The 23,286-nt window shown below is 50.2% G+C and overlaps 1 protein-coding gene across 5 annotated transcripts in view; it reads right to left on the bottom strand.

Moving 5' to 3' along the window:
• The window catches only part of ASAP2 (ArfGAP with SH3 domain, ankyrin repeat and PH domain 2), a 173,967-nt gene that overhangs the window by 23,010 nt on the left and 127,671 nt on the right, over positions 1–23,286 (bottom strand). For all 5 annotated transcript variants that reach the window (XM_053891168.1, XM_053891167.1, XM_053891165.1 and 2 more), the window contains 6 exons: positions 21,305–21,392; positions 17,839–17,887; positions 17,591–17,757; positions 14,628–14,761; positions 7,537–7,631; positions 1,213–1,402 (listed from right to left, as the gene is read on the bottom strand). In XM_053891168.1, the coding sequence (XP_053747143.1) occupies positions 1,213–1,402; positions 7,537–7,631; positions 14,628–14,761; positions 17,591–17,757; positions 17,839–17,887; positions 21,305–21,392 (723 nt within the window). The remainder of the gene's footprint in view (positions 1–1,212; positions 1,403–7,536; positions 7,632–14,627; positions 14,762–17,590; positions 17,758–17,838; positions 17,888–21,304; positions 21,393–23,286) is intronic.

Consider the following 23,286-nt stretch of genomic DNA (forward strand, 5'->3'; position numbering starts at 1 on the left):
TGGTCTTCCTTTCTCCACAGAAAATAATGAGAAATTCAGGGAGTTCACCTCAAAGTCCCCTCAATCTTGATATTCCTATCTCTGCACTAACAACATGAGGTGTTGCCTATAAGGTGCGTGTGGGGGTCTTCGTCCAAAGACCCTAGGAAGTTTCCCCAGGCCTCTTATACCCAATCTTTTATACCTGCTGCCTGAATAAACATAAATTCTTATTTTAAAAATAGCATTAGAGTTTTTCATTCTGTATTTACGGACAAGGCCAGGAGTGCTAATGCCCAGACTGTCTTCAATTTATACCAGGGGACACATGACCTCCACTGCCTTTTCTGAAAGAGTTCTGGCAGGTGGGGGAGGACCGACCAGAGGAAGATGGTCTCAGGTGGGTGGGTGGGCGAGAGGGCTGGAGGCAAAGGCAACATCCATGGAACAGGGAACGTGGGACAAAGAGGGAGGTGGCCCTCAATCCACCTGCCGGACCTGCTCAGCCAGCCAGGGCCACTCCCCCGTCCTCTGGCTGGGGCAGGGCTCTGAGCTGGGCATGCCCTGAACCACCTGGGCTTGACTTCTCTCTGTCTCTCTCTCAAACATTGGATATCAGGCTCCATAGAACACGTGCTCGGCTGCTAAGGGGTAACGCCTGGCATCTCGCACCTTCATTATGAGGACAAGGAGGTTTCAAGGGAACGTGAGCGTGTGTCCACAAGGTCACCCGTGGAAGAGAATTAGGACACATGCCGAGCTGTGACACTGGTAGCCGGTTTCCTATGGGATCGATCCTGCCATACTCGATCCCATGCTACCCTGAGACCCCACCCTCTCCACAAGGCTCTCCCAGGAAAGTGGGGGGGATCCCTCCTTCTCCGGCTCCCTCAGGGAGGAGGGCACAGGTGGGGAGCAGGCTGGGGAGCTCTCCCTCCCAGGGAAGCCTCAGGAGCTGCTCCTCAAAGTCTGGCCGTCAGCTGCCCTGCACCCAGGAGACAGGACCCTCTGGCCTCTGAGAAGATGCTCCCTCCCCCAGGGGATGGGCTTTCCTTCCAAGGCTGGCATCATATTTTTGGTTAAAGAAGAATAAACCATGAATTTCTCCCCAGAACCAATGTTGTCTTCCTTCAGAGAATTATGCTACTTTCTCAGCATTTGTGATGACGCTGCCCTGCCACTCCCCACCTCCCCTTTCTTTTCTTTTGTGAAAGTAGCAAGCCACGCTCTTACGTGTCCGTTGGCCAGTGGGATTTTTTCTGTAAGATCCACACCATCAGCATACGCTTGGAGTAATCCAAAAATATCTCTGGTTTTGACGGCCTCACAAAGGCTGTGGAGTTTGGCCGCATTATCCACATGCTTTTTCCTTGCGTATTTCCTCTCAATGTACTTGGCAGTAATGTAGTCCTTCCTGGCATTCCTGAAACCAAGCATAACTGCCTTGTAAATGATTAAGGGCCTCTATTCAAACGTATCTAACCTGCAATTATCTGTAACCGTTAAAAAAAAAAAGAAAATCCTGCCTACACCTTCCTTGCGGAAACACTGGCGGGTAGGGAGCAATCTGCTGTGTGACCCTGGCAGTGCCTGTGTCCGGGGACACCCAGGGCAGTGAAATCCTCCAGTTTCCAACACAAGAGGCCTCGAGGCCCAGCGCAGGGTGACTGGGCCTCACTCAGGTGCCAACGGTAACTGGCCAGGTTAGGCAGGCTGGGAGGCCCTCCTTGAGAGCGAAGACATTGTTGGGTCCCAGGGTGGCTCAGTCGGTTGAGCGTCTGACTTTGGCTCAGGTCATGATCTCGCGGTTTCTGAGTTTGAGCCCCGCATTGGGCTCATTGCTGTCAGCACAGAGCCTGCCTCGGATCCTCTGTCCCCCCTCTCTCTGCCCCTCCCTGGCTTGTGCTCTCGCTCGCTCTCTCTCTCTCTCTCTCAAAAATAAATAAACATTAAGGGAAGAAAAAGAGGGAAGACCGTTATCTTCTCGTTCGTGGGCACTGTGCCTGGCAGAAAACGCACCACTCATCTGATGAACCAGAACAAACTGTCAGCCTTTGTGGTCTATTTTCTGGCCTTCACATGGCATTGTGTTCACAGACTCTACCTCCCCCATGGAGCCTGGAACAGCACCAACTCCGGGGAGGCCAGGAGAAGTGTGGGTTCAGATCCCGCCCCCACCATACTGACGGTGTGTCCTGGGACAAGCATTTCATCTCTTTAGGCCTCAGGTCCTATTTGCGCAAACGTGTAACACACGCCCTCGAGGAACTGGGAAAAATACATGAACTGACACATTTGCTGGGTACATGGTGGGTCCTTAGAGCCCTGGAACTTGCTGATCGAACTTAAAAGATGGAGAGCAAGGGGTGCCTGGGTGACTCAGTCGGTTAAGCGTCTGATTTCGGCTCAAGTCATGATCTCTCGTGGTTTGTGGGTTTGAGCCCCACGCCAGGCTCTGTGCTGACAGCTCGGAGCCTGGAGCCTGCTTCGGATTCTGTGTCTCCCTCTGTCTGTACCCTCCCCCTGCTCATGCTCTGTCTCTCTCTCTCAAAATAATAAACATTAAAAAAAATGTTTTAAAAATGGAGAGCTAGAGAAACAGTAGCTCCTGGTCAGGAGGACTTTCAGCATTTTACTCCGAGGACCTTAACAAACAACAGCTGCAACAATAAAAAAAAAGTAGACAGGATTTTTGAGAGCTACAGTAAAAACGAAATTCCCTGTGGCAATCAAGTGAGAAGGGGCAGGAAGCAGCCCAGCTACCCATCAGCCGGTGAAGGGACGAGCACACGTGGTCCGCCTACACAACGGAGTACTGTTCAGCCACATCGAGGAACACAGCTCCGACAGGCTACATCATGGCTGAGCCCTGAAAACATCGTGCGAAGGAAAAGGAGCCAGACGGACACACAAGGCCACATGCTGTATGATCGCATTTACACACAATGCCTGGAAGAGGCAAATTCGTCGGGACAAAAAGCAGATTAGCAGGGCTGGGGGGTGGGGGGTGAGGGAGTGGAGGGGAGGGTGGAGTGGGTGATGCCTGACAGGCACAGCGTTTTGTTTCGGGGGCAGAAAAATGTTCCAGACTGCGGTGATGGATGCATACTCTGTGAGTAGGGTGAACGTCACTGAATCTCATTTATTTATTTATTTTTAAAATGTTTTACTTTTTTTTTTTTTTTTTTGAGAGAGGAGAGAGACAGAGTGTGAATGGGGGAGGGACATACAGAGAGAGAAACCGAGACAGAGACAGAGAGAGAGAGAGAGAGAGAGAGAGAGAGAGAGAGAGAGAATCCAAAGCAGCTCTAGGCTCCAAGCTGTCAGCACAGAGCCCAACGTGGGGCTTGAACCCATGAACTGTGAGATCATGACCTGAGTTGAAGTCGGACACTTAACCGATGAGCCACCCAGATGCCCCTGAATTTCCATTTAAATGGGCGAGCTGTATGGTATGTGAATTGTATCTCAATAAAGCACGTCAGAGAAAACTGAATTCCACTGACAATACAAAAACTTAACGTTAGTCAACAGATGCACAGAAAACGACGCAACAGGATCGATTCCCTTGGCTCCTTTCTGGAAAGCGTGAAGCACACTGGAATTTCAAGAAATTGGGCGGGGGAGGCTGACGGAAAAGCCAGGGCCTGGTGGTCAGCTCTGGGAGACCGCACAGTTCAGAGCCCGGGCCCCCGGTCAGACGGCTGCTCAAACGGGTTCCACTGCTTCCTGTCGAGGGGACAGCGGGCAAGCCCTTCCCGTGACCACACCTGCTCGCGGGGCTGTTGCAGGTTACACGAGATAGCGCAGCATTCTGGAAACGCCAGCTGTCAGGACCACAACAGCATGGGAGGAGGGGCCTCACAGTGAACCTGGTCGGCTCTTCTCAGCTCAGGGACTGTTCCTTCCCATCCTGCCGCCAGGGCTGTGCCAACTGCGTCTGCCGTCAGCCACCGAGCCCCTCAGGTCAACACCGCGGGCCCCAGGGGGCGATGCAGGTCTGGGAGCGGGCAGGCCAACGCCAGGCTCCCAGCGATGGGGGGCTACTCTCCCCACTACCGACCGCCTGCCCTAAGACACTCACTGCCTGGGTGCTAATGAAGTGTGCTAACACACTTTCCGTGCGTCACCTCACAAACGTCCAGCCCCTGGGCTTACAGGTCGAGCTGAGACAGGCGGTCTCATTTGGTCCTCACAACAAATGCTATCAATTTTTCTCGCCTCCCCCCTGCGGATAAGTAAACTGAAGTCTATCAAGAGGACCCAGAGTTCTGTTTCCACACACAGTGGGAAGCTCTCTGAGGGCCGCCCCTGCTCTCGGGGTCCAGGTTCTCCTCGGGGGGCCTCCTAGCACAGTGCGGCATGCGGGGAATTGCTTAGTGACGTTTTGGGCTCGATGACGTGCCACATGTGACAACCTGTCTAATGATTCAAATTCTCCAGGTCTCTTATGATGAGCGGTGGGACCAGACAGTTGTGAAGTTCTAGGTAGTTTCAGTAAAACCCTTGTGAGATAATCATCACTGCGACCTCCCCCTGCCTTCCTTGGAAGGGGCTCAAGACATCCCGGACCCTGAGTTCTTAATGTTATTCACCTATCCGGGGCTCTGTGACCCCTGGAGGTCACGCCCACACAAGCATGGGCACACACCCGGTCTTTGCACCACCACGCTCCACGGCTTCATGAGGGCAGTTTATTTACTCTGTCAGCATGCTCCCCTCCCCACCTCTTGTTGTTTTGGAAAGGATTAGACTTTTGGAGAAAAGCAATGAACTTAAAATAACAACACATTTGGCACGTACTTCTGAAGGATGGGCCTGTGTAAGGTCCTTAATCGCAGAAAAGGAACAGCGCTGCCTCCATAAACAGACACAAATCTGCCTGCTTCCCCCTCCCACCTATTTCTCTCTCTCCACACCCACCCCCAAATCCAAAATCTGGGGATTCATAGGCCACTAGAGGGTCTGTGCCTTCCCTGTCAACAGATTTATGTGCAGATGGTATGTTGTCCCGAGATAAAGCCAGAAGCATACACTCCTTTTCATCTGCAAGTAAAATACAGTTTATTTAAATAGCCACAGAGCTGGGACTTTATCTTTGACTTGTTGATTCGTTAAATATGTATTGAACCACCACAAGCAACATATTGCGGTGGGAAATACAAAAATCAGGAAGACGTGATCTATTAGAGAAATATGTGTAAATACTTTGGTACGATATAAAGTGGCACGGAAGGTTTTAAAATAGAGCCAAAGGCTACAGGAGCAGACAGACCAGCAGTTAACTTCACCCGAGCAGGTATGAAAGCAGGTGGCGTTTTGCCATCACACTGGCCAACCGCCCTCAATTTGGGGGAAAAAAAAAGAGGGGGAGGGCTACACTTCCGTCTCGTTTGTGCCAAGGCTGGCGGTGGGTGGGGGGTGTTTCAATGCAGACAGAACGTTTATACTGAAGGAGTCAAAGCAGATCGTGTTCATGTTTTCGAAACATCTAGCCCCAGAGTAAACAAATTCTCTGCTTTTATAAGGCACCCCTGGTACTTGGAAGAAATTACTTGTCAGACGCTTTGCTCAAAACTGATCAATATTACGGCGACTTGGGAGACCGGCACCTTCCCTGTCTGTCGATTAGACTGTAAACAAACGCAGCGTACCAGACCATGACATTTCCTTTGTTGAACGGGAGCTTCCAGCAATCTCGGGAAGAGCTGGCTCACCTCTGGGTAACCCTCCAATTGAAAGCTAAACGGAGAGGACCCTGATCTCTCAGGGTTTGTGGGTTCGGTGTGCAGCACTTGAGTCGCCTCTACTGCCCACACCCAGGGTGAGCGCGCAGAGCTGAGGACACCACCTGGGTCCAGCTCTACCCAACTGTCCCGCTGACGACCACTCCGCTGGCTCTCTGAGCGGGCGAGGGTGGTCATATTAGAGGAGGGAGCTCAGAGCAGCCCCGGAGCCTGCCCAGGTCCCACGATTGGCTAAGGTCCTACGTCCTATACCACCTGCCTCTCCGGGTTTGGGTAAGAATACAGATTTGGAACTCAGATCTTCATGCAGAGAGGACAACAACCTAGGCTCGTGCCTCGTACCCAGTCCCACAAAACCACTATTGCCAGCATCTGCTACAGGATTCCAACAGGAAGCGACCCTAATCCAACGCCAACCAAATGCTCATCGCAGATACCCGATATCTGAGGGGGTGTATCACGAACACGGTGTGTTCATGCCTGTACATGTCTAGGCTCTCTCACTGCATTGTTACCTCACCCAAATGCAAAAGAACACAGATCCCACCATCTCAGCTTCCCAAAGACAGGTCCCAACAAACTGGTTACAAACACTTAAAATTCTCTGCCTTTGCCAAGGGCCTGTACTCCACCTGCTATGTGAAAAACCACTCCTAGAGCACTGTCCACGGCTCCTCACCTTATGTCCTTTAGGAGAGACCTGTGCCATCAATCCCCTCTCAACCTTCTTCCAAGGGCAATGTTGTCTCTGTAAAAGAATTTTTCTACTCTCTCTTATCACATTTTTCTCATTCCCTCCTGTCCTGCCGGATCACTGTGGTCCAGGCTCAGCACTCGAATGCAGGCGCTGGGTCTTTTAACTGCCCCGGGGACACCCCTTCTTCCATCTGTCTGTCCCACCTTGCATTGTATGACAGTAGGTGATCACCCTCTAGCCACCTGGAGCAGAGAGGCCATCCACTGCCCGGACGTGCCAGTCTTCCGTCCACCTCTCATGCCCAAAGACCAGTGTAAGCCGGGTGACTTATGCTCTATTTGATAAGACTGGCAGGAAAATCTCCTGTAAGCTCTGCCCCATCGGGCCAGCAGGATGCATGAGGCACAAAGCTTCTCGGTCAGGTTTTGGGTCAAAAGTGAAACAAGAATAAAAAATTCTTGTTGAAGAAAACAGCACACTCTCCACATTTGCAAGGACACTGGGCCAGAAAAGGATACGTGGCTCAGAATCTATGCAGAGAGGGGCGCCTGGGTGGCTCAGTCGGTTAAGCGTCCGACTTCGGCTCAGGTCGTGATCTTGTGGTTTGTGGGTTCGGGCCCCGCGTCGGGCTCTGTGCTGACAGCTCAGAGCCTGAAGCCCGCTTTGGATTCCGTGTCTCCCTCTCTCTCTGCCCCTCCCCCGCTTGTGCTCGCTCTCTTTCTCTCCCTCTCTCTCAAAAATAAACATTAAAGAAAATTTTTAGGATCTATGCAGAGGGAAGGGGCTTGAACTCCCCTGATGCAGAAGGTGAGGGGGTACCCATATGCCACCAGTGAGGGCGACACTCCTCACTCCTCTGTCATAGACCTAGAGCATCGGCCAAAGCTGCCTTGCTGTGGCTTCTTCCTAAGAAAACCAGCCACACCAATTTTTTTCATCTGGATGCCCAAAAAGGTGACTTGCCAGAGAAAAAACGAAAACAAACCAGGGTAATCTATTCCCCAACGAAACAACAACTGAGATCCCCTACACCTGTTACTGTCCTGCCTCACGGGGCTTGGGTACAAGGCCAGTCTTTGCTCAGAAAACAAAACCAGGCAGGTCCATACTTACATGTCGCTGCCCGGGTTGGGTTTGACCGAGTCTTCAGCCGGAAGGCAACACTCCATGATCTCATTGAAGCCTGCATTCCCAATATTCTTGGCAAGCTGCAAAAGCAGAAGTCTATTTCAGGGTACTCAATTATTAATGCATTCCACTGCTGCACACTACTCATGCGTTGATGATTTATTTAATGGCCACTAAGAAATAGAGCAATAAAGTGGTTTGCCGTTAATAAAGATGGACAAAACCCAAACCCCAAAGGTACTCATAAAACTAGAGATAAGAAGCAGCAGGTCTATTACAGAGAAATGTTCTTATAAAACGTCCCCTGGATAAAGCACCGAGGTGGACAGGAAGGGGCAGTAACTTGGTCCAATGTCAGTTTCCACCCTTATCCCCTCCCCCGAAAAAACCTGTGCTCCCACTGAAATGGACCTAAAAAGATCTACTTATGCCAGCAAGGAGGCGGCTCTCATCCAGTGGAGAGTGCTGGGCCAGGAAGTCAAGACTCGGGTTCAAATCACGGTTCTATTCCCTGGCTTTGTGACCACACGCAAGTCAGTTTACCTGAGTTCCAATTTCTCACCAGTAAAACAGGGATGGTACCTACCTTGTAAAAATAATAGAGTGGGGCAATTTAGGCGAAAGCCTAATTCGGTTCCATAAACCGAAGCACAAAAATGTACTTGTTCCAAATGTAAGGTCCTCATGCAACGATCAACTTTCTTATTCATTAAAATTTAAATGAACACATTTTAATCAACGCTTCCTGAATACGAGGCAGTGTGTTCAATGCAGCTAGACTAGGGAGACAACTGTCACGGCTTGTCTTAGTCAAGCACAATATGGCAACTGGCACTCTCCTGAGTGGAGGCACAAACTGGGTGAGCAGGAGCTCCTTAAAAGCAGGGGTTTAATCACCTTATTTGAGCACCCAGCCCAGCACCTGACAGAGATTAGCTTCTTCAATGTTTAATGAAACCGAACTGAAAGGCAGCACCTGGCCCAGGGCTCTCACGAGAACAGATAGTTCACCTCCCGCGTTGAAGAGGGCACAATGGGGCACGTGGAGCCTCTGATATCTCTGTTCTCGAGCAGTGACGCGGACACAGGGTCACAGGGCATGTTCTGGAAGATCAGGCGGCTGCCTGAGCACCCCTTCTCTCTCCAGGGGTAAGTGACTGAAGTGACAGCCAAGGGGATCTGAGTTAGAGGAGCCTGAACTTTCTGGCGGTGAGAAACGTGAAGCAGTGAAATGGGATTGCGAGGGACGCCGCCGGACAAGGGATGTGCGACACCTTAGTAACCGTCCGATGCACTTCCTGATTTTACCGTCCTTGGTAAAGTGAACACAGTGTCCTAGATGGCTCAGAGCACCAGGCACTAAGCAGCCCCACCTGGGCCCTCATTCCCGGCCTGGTGGCCTCAGGCCATTGTCAGGGGACAAAACCCTGGGGCTGCCTCACTGTGGTTTCCCCAAGAATGAGGCTGATGGCCAACCACACCAGGCGACAGCGCCCATGTACCACGGACGCAACGCCCGCAATGATTTCTTGGATCGTCAGGGTCAGATCCGGGACTGAACCTCAGCGTCAGAGCCCCTGTTTGGAGCCAGGCATGGCTGAATGACCCCATGCTTCCGTGTAATGTGGACACCGTGCCCTCGCCAGGCACAGTCGTCTCTCTTCAGAAGGTAAGTGACGGAACGGGCCCCAGCGCCCTTCTGCGAGCGAGGGCCCCGCATGCCTCTGAGTCTATGGAAAGCAGATGGGAGGTGGGGCGTGAGGAGGAGAATTCCCCGCGAATCAGCTGCCTCCCTTCTGCTTGGACTTGGCTGGTTTACCAGGGGACAGCTGGTCCAGGGAGCCACCGCATCCGTGCGTCACACTTGCCCAGTGCAGAGAAATGTGCCGCCTCACAGTTTTGCCAAGTTCCAGCGAACAGTTCAGCCTGCAGAGGACTCCTTTAGAATCATCAACAAAAGCAAAGCATTTGCAGATGGAAGCTGCAGGGTCACGTCGAGAAAATGCGGGTCCCAGTGGGCCCAGTGGGCGGGAGTCAAGGAACCAGGAAGGCTGGTGTTATGCAGCCCCCAACACACATGCCCCCCTACTCCTGGAGGTCTCCCTGCAGCAGACACAGGGCCAGATCAGATCTAGGAAGGTCTGGGGCACTTTAAGTGCTACATCACTCACCAATGCAAATCCCAGCCCCAGGTCAGTCCGCGAATGCACACCGAGACCTCAGATGCGCTCGGTACCGAGCATGAGACACAACCCTGCTTGGGGGAAGCTCTGAGCTCAGTCTTTGTTTTGTTTTCTTTTCTTTTTTAAGTTTATTCACTTATTTTTTGAGAGAGCACGTGCACGAACAGGGGGAAGGCAGAGAGAGAGGGGGAAAGGGAATCCCAAGCAGGCCCCGTGATATCAGTGCAGAACCTGACATGAGGCTCGATCTCCCGAACCATGAGATCATGACCTGAGCCGAAATCTAGAGTTAGATGCTCAACCAACTGAGCCACCCATGTGCCCCAGAGAGAGCTCGGTCTAACGAGACAGAGGTGAATACAGAGAAATGCACGGTGTTGGGGGCTGGGAAAGAAGTCCACACTGAGCACAGAGTATGGAGACAGCAGGTGTATGTCAGCAGGAAAGCTGCCTGGTCAAGACGCCCACGACACCACACACACCCTGTGTGGAACCCTGGGTCCCTCTCCCTCGCTGCACGGAAGCACCTGAGGATGGGGACAGAGTCACGTGTTTCTGGAGACTCTTAGCACTGACCTGTGCCGGGCCTACGGACCCAGACCGAGACCTCAGACTTTACCCAGAAATTGTTTTCCGAGTTTGGGGTGAGGAAACCTGCCCGTTTTACTGTTTCCGGAGGGAGGGAAATCTGCTGTCACCTTCTTCCCTGCTCTTACGCTCCCTGAGGGGAGGAGCGGGCAAATGACAAGAAAGAACTTCCGTGACTGTGGGCCTCAGCACCGCCACACACACAGGAGGGGCTGTGGGCTCCTCCTGTTCCCGCCTGTGTGAACCTCATCAACCAATCTGGCTTCTTTCAACAACGAATCAGACTTTTGATCTCTCAACTGGTCCCAAATCCAGGAGTCGGCTGCTTAACTGAGTCACCCAGGCGGCCCTGGCCTCATTTTTAAAGACAGAGTTCTTGTTTGGGTCAGACACAGTGTATGTAAAGCACCCTAGGACAATGCCTGAGTGTAACAGTTGCTCAATAAATGGTAGCTGGGACCACATTTCTTGCTGCCCTTAGGGTCCTGAGAGCAGCTTCGCTGCAGTCCCAGGGGAAACAGCGGTTCCAGCTGTGAGCTATGAGCTCACAGAAGACTTTGGAAGAAGATTTTAAAATTACAGACACAAATAAAATTTCGTAATATCAGAATTCCCTTTATTTCATGTTTGAGGTCAAATTGATCATACGATACGAAGACCCCAGGACCAACGGTACTATCTTACACGTGAGCTGGAAATCAATGCTGAAATGATCTGTGTTGGGGCAGGAGAATCTACCTTTCCAAAATCTGTATTTACCAGGAGGGTTTCTGAAAGTGGGTTTGCTTTGAAATCTGAGGACACTGAGCGCACACGCTAGAGGACCAGTTCAAGTGGGGTGATCTCCCAGGACGAACCAGTGCTTCACGCACTCATGTGTTTCCACTGAGTAAGACATGATTCTGACAGCAGGTAGAGGGAGGAGAAGATGACTGCTAACTAGCCACCTTCGCAGATGCCGCCGAAACCCGTTCAGGTAACATGGAAATCAAGCATATGCTCTGAAACCAAAATAAAAAAAGAAGGAAATGAGATGTTACCGTAGCACATACGTGTGTTTCCAAGGGAACAGTGTGCAGATGCGAAACCAGAAAGTAATTTATGGAATTAAGCAAAATGATTTTTATCGTGACGAATAATACGGTGAGGCCATATGGGAGGACAGGAGTGACCAACTATGTGGTGAGGGTCTGTTTAGGGTCAGCCAAGGATGAAAGTCTGCGCCCATCACAGCGCATCACCCTGAGATTCGGGCTCCAGGACTGACTTACCTGAAGGACAGAGAACCACTGCACCTGTAAAGCAACTTTGCCCAGGATTCTCCCCTGGGGACGCTGGGAGTTAACTTTCCAGGTCACCTCTTATTTCCTCTCATAGGGTGCAAGGCGGCTCAATCAACATTTGCTACACAAGAACACACACTACGACAAACTCAAGCAGAGACCCTGATGTCCCTGCTCTGCACATCCTCAATGTTCATACTTGCAGCAGAAAACCGGAGTGGACTCTCCCTGTGGATTCATACGTTAGGACACGTGGATTGTTCTTCTGAAAGGATTCAGTTAAAGTCATTCTGGAGTAGAGAATAATGAGAGCTAATCCTTCATAGTCTTTACTGTGTGCCAACATAATTCTAAACACACACACACACACACACACACACACACACACACACAGGTCTATGTGTCAAGCCTTCAGGAGATCTTCTGTTCAAGCATCCAACTGTCTAAGCAGAATAAAAATAACCTGGGTGCTTCAAAAAGGCTTGAACTTCTCATGTTTTAGAAATGAATCCTAACACCCTGACAAACACAAGTCAAGCCATGCAGTGCTTGACTTAACGGCTGAGCGGTAAGGGTTCTGGGCAGGACATCAGGCTCACTGTCCTGGCACGCGGTGGGTGGGGCTGGGGAGATGCCCACCTCCCATGAGCAACCAGATGACCACACAGGCAGAGCTGAGGGGCAAGAGGAGAGCGGGGAGAACCCCACAAGACTCGGGGGCCTTTTCCCTCTGTTTTTCTGCAACAACTGAGGGTGAGGCAGACCAGGAGAGTCCGAAACTAAGGCAGAGATCAGGTTCTGAAAATACCTGCAGATACTAAATAAGCAGTCTCTCCTGATGGCTCAAAAGGGCTGACAGCTGGCCAAATGTTAACCCCCCCTGTGAGGAGGTGCAGACAGAGGCTCTGGGAGATAAAGACCAGGGTTCTAACCAGGGGTCAGAAGCCACCTCACTGTTTCACCAAGACATGAACATCTTCCCTTCTACCTTCTTTGGTGTTTTCCTGCTTAGTAGGCAAGAGTCTCATGAAGACCATCATTTTAATATTTAAGCAGGTGTAACAGATGTGCTGGGGTCAAGCCTCGACCAGCTCACGAGAGCCATTATTAAAATTACATTATATAAACTCCTAGTTAAGTAAATTACACTAAAAACAAAGTAATAAGTGCTCAAAACTCATCACCTCCTAATCATTTTACTATTCTGTTTCTGAAGCCACGGACAACCAGTGTTTGTGCGGTGAACTCAGTTACATTCAGTGACTCACGCTGGTTACTGACGATGGCACAGAGTTGAGAAAATGGCCACGGCGGGAGTACGGACATCTGTGGACCGGCTGACTACAAAGCAGGGCTTTCTTTTTCTTAAACATTTGCTGGGGATGGGGGATGGGGGGTGGAGGGTGGGGAGTGGGGGATAGGGAGGGACAGTAGTGATGCTTAAATGCTCACCACACAGCAGGACAGGCCACCACAAGGACCAGTTCGTTTCCCAGGCTCTTCAGAGGTGAATCGTGAGCTCTGGATTAAAGGGTCCCGCCCTAGATCTGGCACTTTAATAACTATACAACCTCGGGTACATTAAAACATTCTAAGCCTCAGTTCCTCTGTCATAAAGAGGGGATAAACAGCAAGGTCGCTGGGTTGTAGTGAAGGACAAATGAACTAATACATACAAAGAGCTCTGAGAAGTGCTTAGTACAAAATAAGCAATTATTATGTCACCACAAATCACTTAACACTTCCCGCTGTTTTGAGGAAGTCAGTATGGCAGCAGACCAACTGCCAAGGGTTACCAGTGCTTCCTGAGAATTGGTGTTTCTTTGAAAATATACTGTGGGAATCTCAAGGCTAACCAAAGTCAGTTACCCAGGCTACCTCTTGTACACACACAGCTCCACCGCAGAGGCTGAATGCATCACGACAGTAACAAGAACGGCATCGTGGAACCAGGAAGACACTGCCTGAGTCTTGCTGAGTCGCGCTCCATTTCTAACTTGAAGTAATCAGGGACGTGACCAACCGGGCGACCAGAATTCACTCTCGTTTCTCCCAGCTTCACCTTTCAAGACCATAAAGGAATTCTTTGCCAAGACCAGGAAGATTTGACAAGATAGTTCAAAATGCATTACAAGTTCAGACCCTGGTTCTAGAGTAGTCATCGATAAAATTTATGGCCCCTTGAGAGGTATACTGACCACAATAATTGATTTCCTGTCAAGATGATTGCTCTTTTCATTACAGCCAACGGCGATCTATATCCACTTAATGTTCACTGCCCAGTGCCCAGCTACACCAAGAATTTCAAACACTGCTTCTCAACCAGCAATCACAGGCTTTGAAAACAGTCCACCAAAGCTCCATTTTAGGTGGCCTCCAAACAGCTAGTGTGATGTGCCTTTTCCTCCGTGGGGCTGGTCTCAATACTCTGGATGTTACTTCACAGAAAATGCTTCAACCTCCCAGTATCCTTCTATACCACGCCGCAAGGCTCATATGTTATCACTGAGCCAAAAAGGAAAGACTTCTTTAGAAACAAAGGCAGTAAAAGCAGAGGCCGAAATCTCACCCAGAGAGTGACAGTAGAGGCAGGGGAAAAGTGGGCCGGAGGCCTGAGCCATGTCGTGACCACAGACTCAGCAGGGATCTGCTGGGGGCTCCGGAGAACGAGCCCTCAACTGTCTCTGGGCTTTCCGTTGTGCACGCGTTTAAGGAATGGGGTGACCCAGACTGTGTCGCCATCGTATTCCACGTCGTACACACGTCTCAGCTCTCCTTTTTTGTGTCACTTCACTTTATTCGTTTAGGAAGAAGGTTTTACAACAAAAAGTGCCTTCAACTACCAGTAGCTGAGAAGGAGGAATTACCACTGAGGTTCTCATTGCCCAAACCCATCTGGCAAGAATCAACAACCATCAGCCCAGGGGAATTGCAAGAAAGCAAAATGGGTTCGAACGCCAAAAGGAAAACTTAGAATTCGGTGCATTCATTTTCATTTCAAAATCAATGATTTGAGAATTACCAGCAGCTCAGACGTTCCCAATACATCTAACGTCAGGGACTGCATCCTGGAATAGTGAACCCCGAGCTCTCGGTGGATTCCGGAACACTCAATACAGGTCAGGATGCCCAGATTGGTGGAGAGCCAGGTAGGATCTGCCAAAGAGAACAGGGAAAGTTGGAGTTCGCAGCGAGTGCAGGGCTGGGGTCACAACACTTTTCCCGTATAGTTATTGCACATGGAGTTTTGAGCATGAGCATTTTCTCAACCCTGGACACAGCTGGAGCCCCCCTTCATCACTCATTCTGCATTACCACCCACTTACACACAATACACACATATGCACCTGTCTGCTCCCCCTCCCTCCATTTACTTAGTCGTTTATCCTGCCCACCCTTCCGTTCATTACGAACTCCCAAGTGACAGGTGTGTGTCCAAGAATAAACAGGACACAGTGCCCTCTAGTGGCCACGGGCCCCTGAAGGCTGTCCTGAATACAAACCACGCCCATCACCAACCCTGGTCATACCAGCAAAGGGGAGAGAAAAAACGAGGGCCGCCAGTCTAGTGCTGTACAGGGAACAGACTTAAGACAGGTCTACATGTTCACAAAATGCTAACAATCACGACGGAGAACACACTACGTGCTGATGCCACACTCTGTGCTCAACACTTCGGTGGCAGCAGAAATAGTTCCGAGTGCAAGAGCTTCCGCAATTACAGATGCTGTCACCTGATCCTTCTTCAGCACACACGAGAAGGCCAGCAGGCAAACAGGGCAGGGGTCTTCATGGTGCTCCGAAAGGAGAAGGGGCTTGCTCGAGGCCGCAGGGGGTGCGGAGCCAGACGCAGTCCTACCTGGGCCCGAGCCCATGCTGGCACCGTGTCACCGAGCTTCTCCCGGAGCACAGCTCCTAAGTCACTGAGCCATCCTACCGTGTGCTGGGTACACAGCAGACACCCAAGGGATGCGTGACACACGGATGCTGAGTGTACCGAAAATGGGGCGTTCAAAACAAAACACGCCAGAGCACACTACCCCGGCCCTTGCGTACCGTTCTCTTGCGAATTACCCGCTCCCCTTAGAAACTTGCTGCGGGGAACTATCGCAACCTTGGTCACCAGCGAACTGTCACGTTACTTTTTCAAAGTTCAAGCTATAAAAAATTTTACCCATTTGGGAAACTTCTGGGCATCTGTGTTTGCATTTCTGCCATACCGGCCGTAGCACACTTTCGGGAGGCAGGAGTATGTTTAGATCACTTTATATCAATTTTCACGTCAGCTATCTTGTCCATTTCCAAACAAAAACGTCCGCAGCTTTGACTTCTTTATGAAAGTGTCTTAAAAGTCCCAGTGAAGTGTTACACAGCCCTCTTTGCTTAAGGAAAAGCACAATTAGGGTCACCCGGGGGGCTCAGTTGGTTAAGAGTCCGACTTCAGCTGAGGTCAAGATCTTGGGGTTTGTGAGTTCGAGCCCCACATCGGGGTCTCCTCTGCTGTCAGCCCGGATCTGCCCGCCCCCACCCCCCTTGAGCTTGCTCTCAAAAATAAATAAACGTTACAAAAGAAAAGAAAAGAAAAAACACAATTCACTACTTACCACTCCCTACACCTCATTTCCTGCCAAAAGGTACTTTTTAATGGATCCAAGACCCTGAGGGAATACCTACCCCTCACTACCCCCAGACATACAGCTTTTTGGGGCAATAGGAACCTCCTAGCAATTCTCAACTGCCCACTCTATTTTTGTTGTGTGCATTTTTTTTTTAATTTTTTTTTTTAACGTTTATTTATTTTTGAGACAGAGAGAGACAGAGCATGAACGGGGGAGGGTCAGAGAGAGGGAGACACAGAATCCGAAACAGGCTCCAGGCTCTGAGCTGTCAGCACAGAGCCCGACGCGGGGCCTGAACTCACAGACTGCGAGATCATGACCTGAGCCGAAGTCGGACGCTTAACTGACTGAGCTACCCAGGCGCCCCTGTTGTGTGCATTTTTTTAGAAGAACGGTCATAGAACTGGAGGAATGAAGAAGGTAACTGACACTCCACAAGCTTTCTCATTTTGTGAATGTTCAGGAACAGCTATCCCAAAGCTCCCAAAGCACCCTTCCTCCTTAATCAGAATAACTCCACTCCTTAAGCTTTTGAAAATACCAGCTCTTAGAATCTGCAATGATACCGCTCTATGTCCATTACAGAATGGAGCTCCTCATAGGCTTTATCAAAACGCAGACATCAACACCTCTTTTCACAGAACGTGACGCCTGGAAGGGACCGGAAAACAATCTCGACCAGTTCCTTCATTTTCCATACAGGGAAACCGACAGCTAACAAAGAAAGTGGCTCTCCTGGGGTCACAGACTAGACAGCGGCTTAAAGTCACTGCACAAGTTCTACAAAGTAGCACAAAGGGAGGCTGGAGTAAATCCCGGGAAAAGCCGCCCGACGCAGCCTCCGAGCCAACACAACGAGCAGATGACCTTGGTCTCACCCGCGTTCTGTGCTTCGGCGTTCGTGTCTCAAAAGGCTTTATTTTTTTTTTAATTTTTTTTTTAATGTTTATTTATTTTTTGAGACAGAGACAGAGCATGAACGGGGGAGGGTCAGAGACAGAGGGAGACACAGAATCCGAAGCAGGCTCCAGGCTCTGAGCCCTCCGCACAGAGCCCGACGCGGGGCTCGAACTCACGGACCGCGAGATCATGACCTGAGCTGAAGTCGGACGCTTAACCGAATGAGCCACCCAGGCACCCCTCAAAAGGCTTTAAATCTTTTCAGCTCTGTGAGGCCATCTTCACGCTCCTGCGTCTTCCCACCCGCCCCCTGCAGCTATGCACACGGCCCCGTGGGCCACGAGCTCCCGCACGGGCTCGCTGCACGCAGCTCTGTGTCTGCAGTGAAAGGGAAAATCCGTGACTGGTTTCCATGAATCGGGATGAGAGTCAACGGAGGGGTGGGGCGGGGAGGGGCGGGGCTCACCTGGCGCCCCGCAGTCGCAGCACACGTCATTGCCCGTCATCCTCTGCACTTCCGCGATGATCTCCTTGGTCAGCTCTTGGACGATGTTATTTTCCCCGGTGTTGTCATCCCCCTTAAATGCATTGTTTAAAGCTTCTTCTTTGCTGTTCTGCAGCACAGACATCCATCTAGAAAAATGAGAGAGATGCTGTGTTAAATCCCAGGGACTGCCGAGTCCCGGCCCCAGGGCCCACCCCCGAGGAACTTACATTTGGCATTCCTGTTCGTCTTCTGCTTGGAAGTGGTACGTCCTGTCATCTGCATGGCAAGAGAAGTTTTATCTGCTGGGAGCCCGGCACAGTAATCCGTACACAATACCGGCAGAAAGTGTTTATAATTAACCTCGGGAATGATCTTAACTCTCTGCTGCGAAATGAATGATTTGTACAAAATGGCGCACTCTCTCGCGTCCTTCACCCGCCGTGCCTGCCCTTGCTCGGTGATTGTGGCTTTGGAATCCAAACTAACAAACCTGTCCACATCCAAGCTTAAGAAGAGATAAAGCTTCCCCAAACAGGAGCTACTCAGGGATGGAAACCATCATTATCCTTTCAAAGGCTTTGTTTTCTTGAACTCGCCAAGAAGTTGGCGCCCCAAAAGTAATTGTTACAGCCCCTTGAATAATAAAAGCCTTTTCTAAATGAGTATCTCACACGTTTTCTGGCCTTAGAAAAAGATGAGAAATCCTAACCACAGGCCGTGGGAGTGCTGTATTACAAACACCACGGAAGCAGGAGGAACAGCTGAAGGCTGTTGGGACACCAGATCCTTTTTTAAAAAAATCTCTTTAATGTTTATTCATTTTTGAGAGACAGAGACAGAGCACGAGTGGGGGAGGGGCAGAGAGGGGGACACAGAATCCGAAGCAGGTTCTAGGCTCTGAGCTGTCAGCACAGAGCCCGACGTGGGGCTTGAACCCACAGACCGCGAGATCATGACCTGAGCTGAAGTTGGACACTTAACTGACTGAACCACCCAGGCACCCCTAAAATAATTTTTTTTTTAATTAAAAAAAAAATTTTTTTTTTTTAACGTTTATTTATTTTTGAGACAGAGAAAGACAGAGCATGAACAGGGGAGGGGCAGAGAGAGAGGGAGACACAGAATCCGAAACAGGCTCCAGGCTCTGAGCAGTCAGCACAGAGCCGGACCACGAGATCATGACCTGAGCTGAAGTCAGACGCTTAACCGACCGAGCCACCCAGACGCCCCTAAAATAATTTTTTTTAATGTTTATTTATTTTTGAGAGACAGACAGCACGAGCAGGGGAGAGGTAGAGAGAGAGGGAGACACAGAATCCAAAGCAGGCTCCAGGCTTTGAGCTGTCGGCACAGAGCCCGATGAGGGGCTCAAACTCACAAACCTCGAGATCATGACCTGAGCCGAAGTCAGATGCTTAACCGACTGAGCCACCCAGGTGTCCCTGTTGGGACACGAGATCTTACACTCACACACAGCCGTGTGCAAACACGGCGATGTCTCCAAGGGCTGTGCCAGACCGCTGACCCCTGTACGCAGAGCAGAGAGGAGGGGCATGTGATGCGCTATTCTTGCCCCAAATGCAGAGCCTCAGGCCCCCGTGGGAAAGCAGTGGAGAAAACTAAGGGACATTTGACCAAAAAAAGGATCAATCTTCTTCAAAACAAGTATCAAGGTCACGGACGACCAGGAGAGGCCTCACAGAGTGAGGGTGACTCTGGGGCCTGCGAGACTCACATCTGGAGCAGCCTCCTCACTGCCTATAGTGCAGCCTGACTTTTCTTCTCCAACCGCCAAATGTTTAAAGGCCTCGCTCATCGTGATACAGGTCCCACTAGCCTGGTCAGCAGGCGGGGGAGAAACAGAGAGGGTGACAGCCTCGTTTCCTGAGTCAGGCACAATCGGAAGTGAACCCAAACCCAAACCCCAACCTTCTTGGGATGTGCAACAAACCAGGGTTTCACTGCTCTGTGGCGGCTCCCTGGATCACTCCCGCGGGGTCTGGCTGTTTTTTGGAATTCTCTGAGACAAGCAGAGCCACACGGCACTGGGACAAAGCATTTTCACCAAACTACCCTCAGGAGAGTAACACCGTTTGAAGACTAGGATGAGAAATTTGTAGGATCGGGATTCACTCTAGTCATGGAAGGAGAGCGGGAAGAAGAAATGAGCTTTTCTCAAAGAATGACAATGCATTCTGGCACATTTATGAAGGCTCCTCAAACCGAATTCAGCAAGGCCTTCTGGGTGTCTGAGGCAGGAAGCCGTGGCCTGAAGAGGTTTATCATGCAGCAGGTAGTACATCAAAGATACTGAAGGCATCTTGGCAAACGTCAGCCTGCCGGAGCGCTCACGCGAAACCAGATTTGCACAGGCCCGCCTTCCCACACGTCCCAGGAAAGCGGTGACACACGCCTGCCATCTACCGACCCTCCTCGGTGCCTGACCGGAAGTTACAGGCGTGCGGGCTGGAGAGTGCTTCTGGGTTGTCTGCAAGAGTGGAAGAGATGCTCCCATGACTCTCTCATGGGAGGTCCCCAGGGGTGCTGAAGGTGCCCGGGGGCAAGCTGACTGGCACCCAGTAGTTAACGAAGCTTGCCCGGTTGTGCACACATCGGGGGGAAGATGTGAACACTTCTTAGGGACATGGGGTTTGAAGCAGGATAAAGTCAGTTTTTATTTTACAAATTAGTCTGGAATCTGAAGGACAGAACAGTGCCCAAACCCTTTAGGCACATCACACTGCTCGACACTCTCCTCCAAATTAGTACGGTGCGTATTAGAACAGGGAAACCAGGGCACGAGGGTAAGCTGCCATGGGCCTCTGCCTCCTCACCCAGACTAGTGGAGGTGGTAATAATTACCTCGTAAGCTTGCTGTGAGCAATAAATTACACCGGAAATAACTCCCTAGCCCTCAATAGTGTAATCCAACAGACATCTCAGAAAGCAGCCACTCACACTCTGGGAAACTGAGGCAAATAAGAAAGCACCCACCTTCCGAAAATGTATGGTACAGACTTTTCCTCTATAAGTACAACTCTTGTGCCCAAATCCCTCGTGACCCTCTTGTGTAAGGGGTGCTGGCCCCTTCCTTCCCCCAAACTGTAACCCTGCCACCTAAATGGGCCAGGAACAAAAAAGGCCAATGTTGTTTCCTTTAAAACACACTCGTCCGTTCCTTTTTCCTTAGGGATGCCGAGTAGACACTCAACACAGCAGATGGTTCTGTGGTCACTCTGTCATGTGTGCCACAAAAGAAGAAAGACGTACGGAAGCAGGAAGACTAATTCTGCGGTGGGGAAGGCAAAACGATTTCAAAAACCAAAGTTTCCAGGGTTTTGCCAAAGACCTTATCACATTAGCCGTGCAGCATGTCTAACATCACCCAAACCACGGAAGCCTGGATGACAGAGTCGTCCTTTTTTATAGTTAAGTGAAGGGATTTCAGGCTTGAGGGCCAACCCAGTATAATCTCCGTGTTTACAGGAGCCCATGAGGAGAGCGGGGCCACCCTCAGCGTCAGGTCCTACACTGGACACCAGCAAGCAGACAATTATGAGTGGAAAGAAGAAGGTGTGGATGTCACTTGAAAGGAAGGCATTTCTCCTCGACAGTCAATTCTCTGAAATGGGATTGATGCCCCAGCAGCCAGTTTAATTTCTCGGTGGAGCAAAATCTGAGAAACAAACTTACGTGAAATAAGGTCAAAACACTTTTTCTCCTCGGGGTTGGTCTTCACTTGACAGGTTAACAGGTTGAGCTTCGCGGGAGGCCGGTTAGCCTGTTTAGAAACAAAGGAATGGAGATGGGTGGGAAGGAGGACAAAATCATACCGCACCATTTCTCACTAAAATACAGCAAGAACAGGATTTCCACCAGTTTGCAAAAAGATCGCTTTCGGAAGGCAGATTTTGTGTAGGAAGACACAACACAGGCACGACACAGGGTGTCCTTGAATCTCAGCTCCCCGGAGGGCAAGCTGCCATTCCCTGGGAGGGACACTTGGTGGCCCACACACCCACCCGGCCAGGGGGACAAGGGCTGCTGGCTTTGAGGTCGATAGCACTGGGCTTCCTGAGAGCAAAATGCTCCACGGCTAAAGCTCCGAGACATTCCTACCGATGACACAGATGGTTGGCTGGGTGACTTGGGCACCAGCTCTATTTCTGGTGAGCTTAAAAGTGTTTCCCTGAGTGTAAACACTTGCTTCTAAGGAAAGAAATCTCACGGCACAAAAATGACAGAGAAATAATTTTCCCTACTTTTTGAAGTCACGACAGGTAATAGATAAATAACGTTAAATGCTAAACATCTGTCACTTACGTTTCAACAAAACCCAACTCGTTCACATAAACACCCCGAATCTCCCCAACACAGTGGCAACAAAAGATCACAATTCGTTTCTGGCAGACAGGTCTCAAAATGGGTATTTTACTACCGTTTCAAAAACTACCACGGGTAGTCCAAAAACAAGCAAAGATCAAAGGATAACATAATTTTAGGGGGGAAAAAAAAGAACCTGTGACTATTCAAATGGCAAAATGTCTCTCAGAAACCTTGGAGAACTCTCCAAATATGAATGGGCTTATCCTACCCACCTCCCAAGCTGCTGAGGGAAAGACCGAATAAAATGCTCTATATGTGAACCTCCTGTTCAACCTCCCGTGGCTGCCGGCTGCATTTACAAGTTGTAAAGGCTTGGATCCGGGATTCATCGAAAAAACACATGTACGTGCATCCACACCTGGGTAGTCCCATGAGACCTTCATTCATTTACAGACCCCTTTCCACTCAACTCACAGAGTCAGTGGTAGAGGCAGCATAATCCCTGTTAAAACAGGACGGATCCTTACAGTGCAAACAGTTTGGGTTTGATACAAGGAAGGCGGGATGAGAAGGTGGATAAACAGGGTGGACCAGACTCTCCTGGCTTGTGGGATGTCGGCCTCATCTCTTATACGAAAGTCACTGGATGTTCTCCACCATAGACGCCTAACAGAATCCTTGGATCATCAGAAATCAGCATTTGTTTCAAGTTATTTATTTATTTTGAGAGGCGGGAAGGAGGGTCAGAGAGAGAAGGAGGCAGAGAATCCCAAGCAGGCTCCCGGCTAACAGTGCAACTTGGGGCTCAAACTCATGAACCATGAGATCATGACCCGAGCTAAAACCAAGAGTTTGACGCTTAACTGACTGAGCCACCCACGTGCCCCAGAAATCAGTATTAAAAGACTGCAAGTTCTGTCTAATCTTGCGAACCTTGACAATTCCAAGTGGAAGGACCATCAATCCAATTTTGGATCTTTACCAATAGAATTACCTGGCTCATCCGGGAACCAATACACTGAATGACATATTTCTACAGCACCAAGTAGGAGACCATACCACGACGCGACCACGTATTTCACCACGTAAAGTCTGTGTCTGTACCATTACCTCCTGTGATGACACAACCATATATATGTGCATTTAGGGGACATTCCTGGCCTACTTCCAAACTGCGGCTGTCCGTGGGGTCTTAGACACAGGAACAGTAAGAGGGGTTGGTGAAATCTGGTAAATACAGGAACGTTTTCACACACAAGTGTTCTAAGTATGTTTAGTAAATTAGCTCATTTAATTCTTCTAACTGACCTTTGAGGCAGGAACCGCTCTAGTTTTACAGATAAAGGTAC

Source organism: Panthera pardus, unplaced genomic scaffold (genome assembly GCF_024362965.1).
Source record: "Panthera pardus isolate Hobbes unplaced genomic scaffold, ASM2436296v1 HiC_scaffold_26, whole genome shotgun sequence".
Classification (NCBI taxonomy): domain Eukaryota; kingdom Metazoa; phylum Chordata; class Mammalia; order Carnivora; family Felidae; genus Panthera; species Panthera pardus.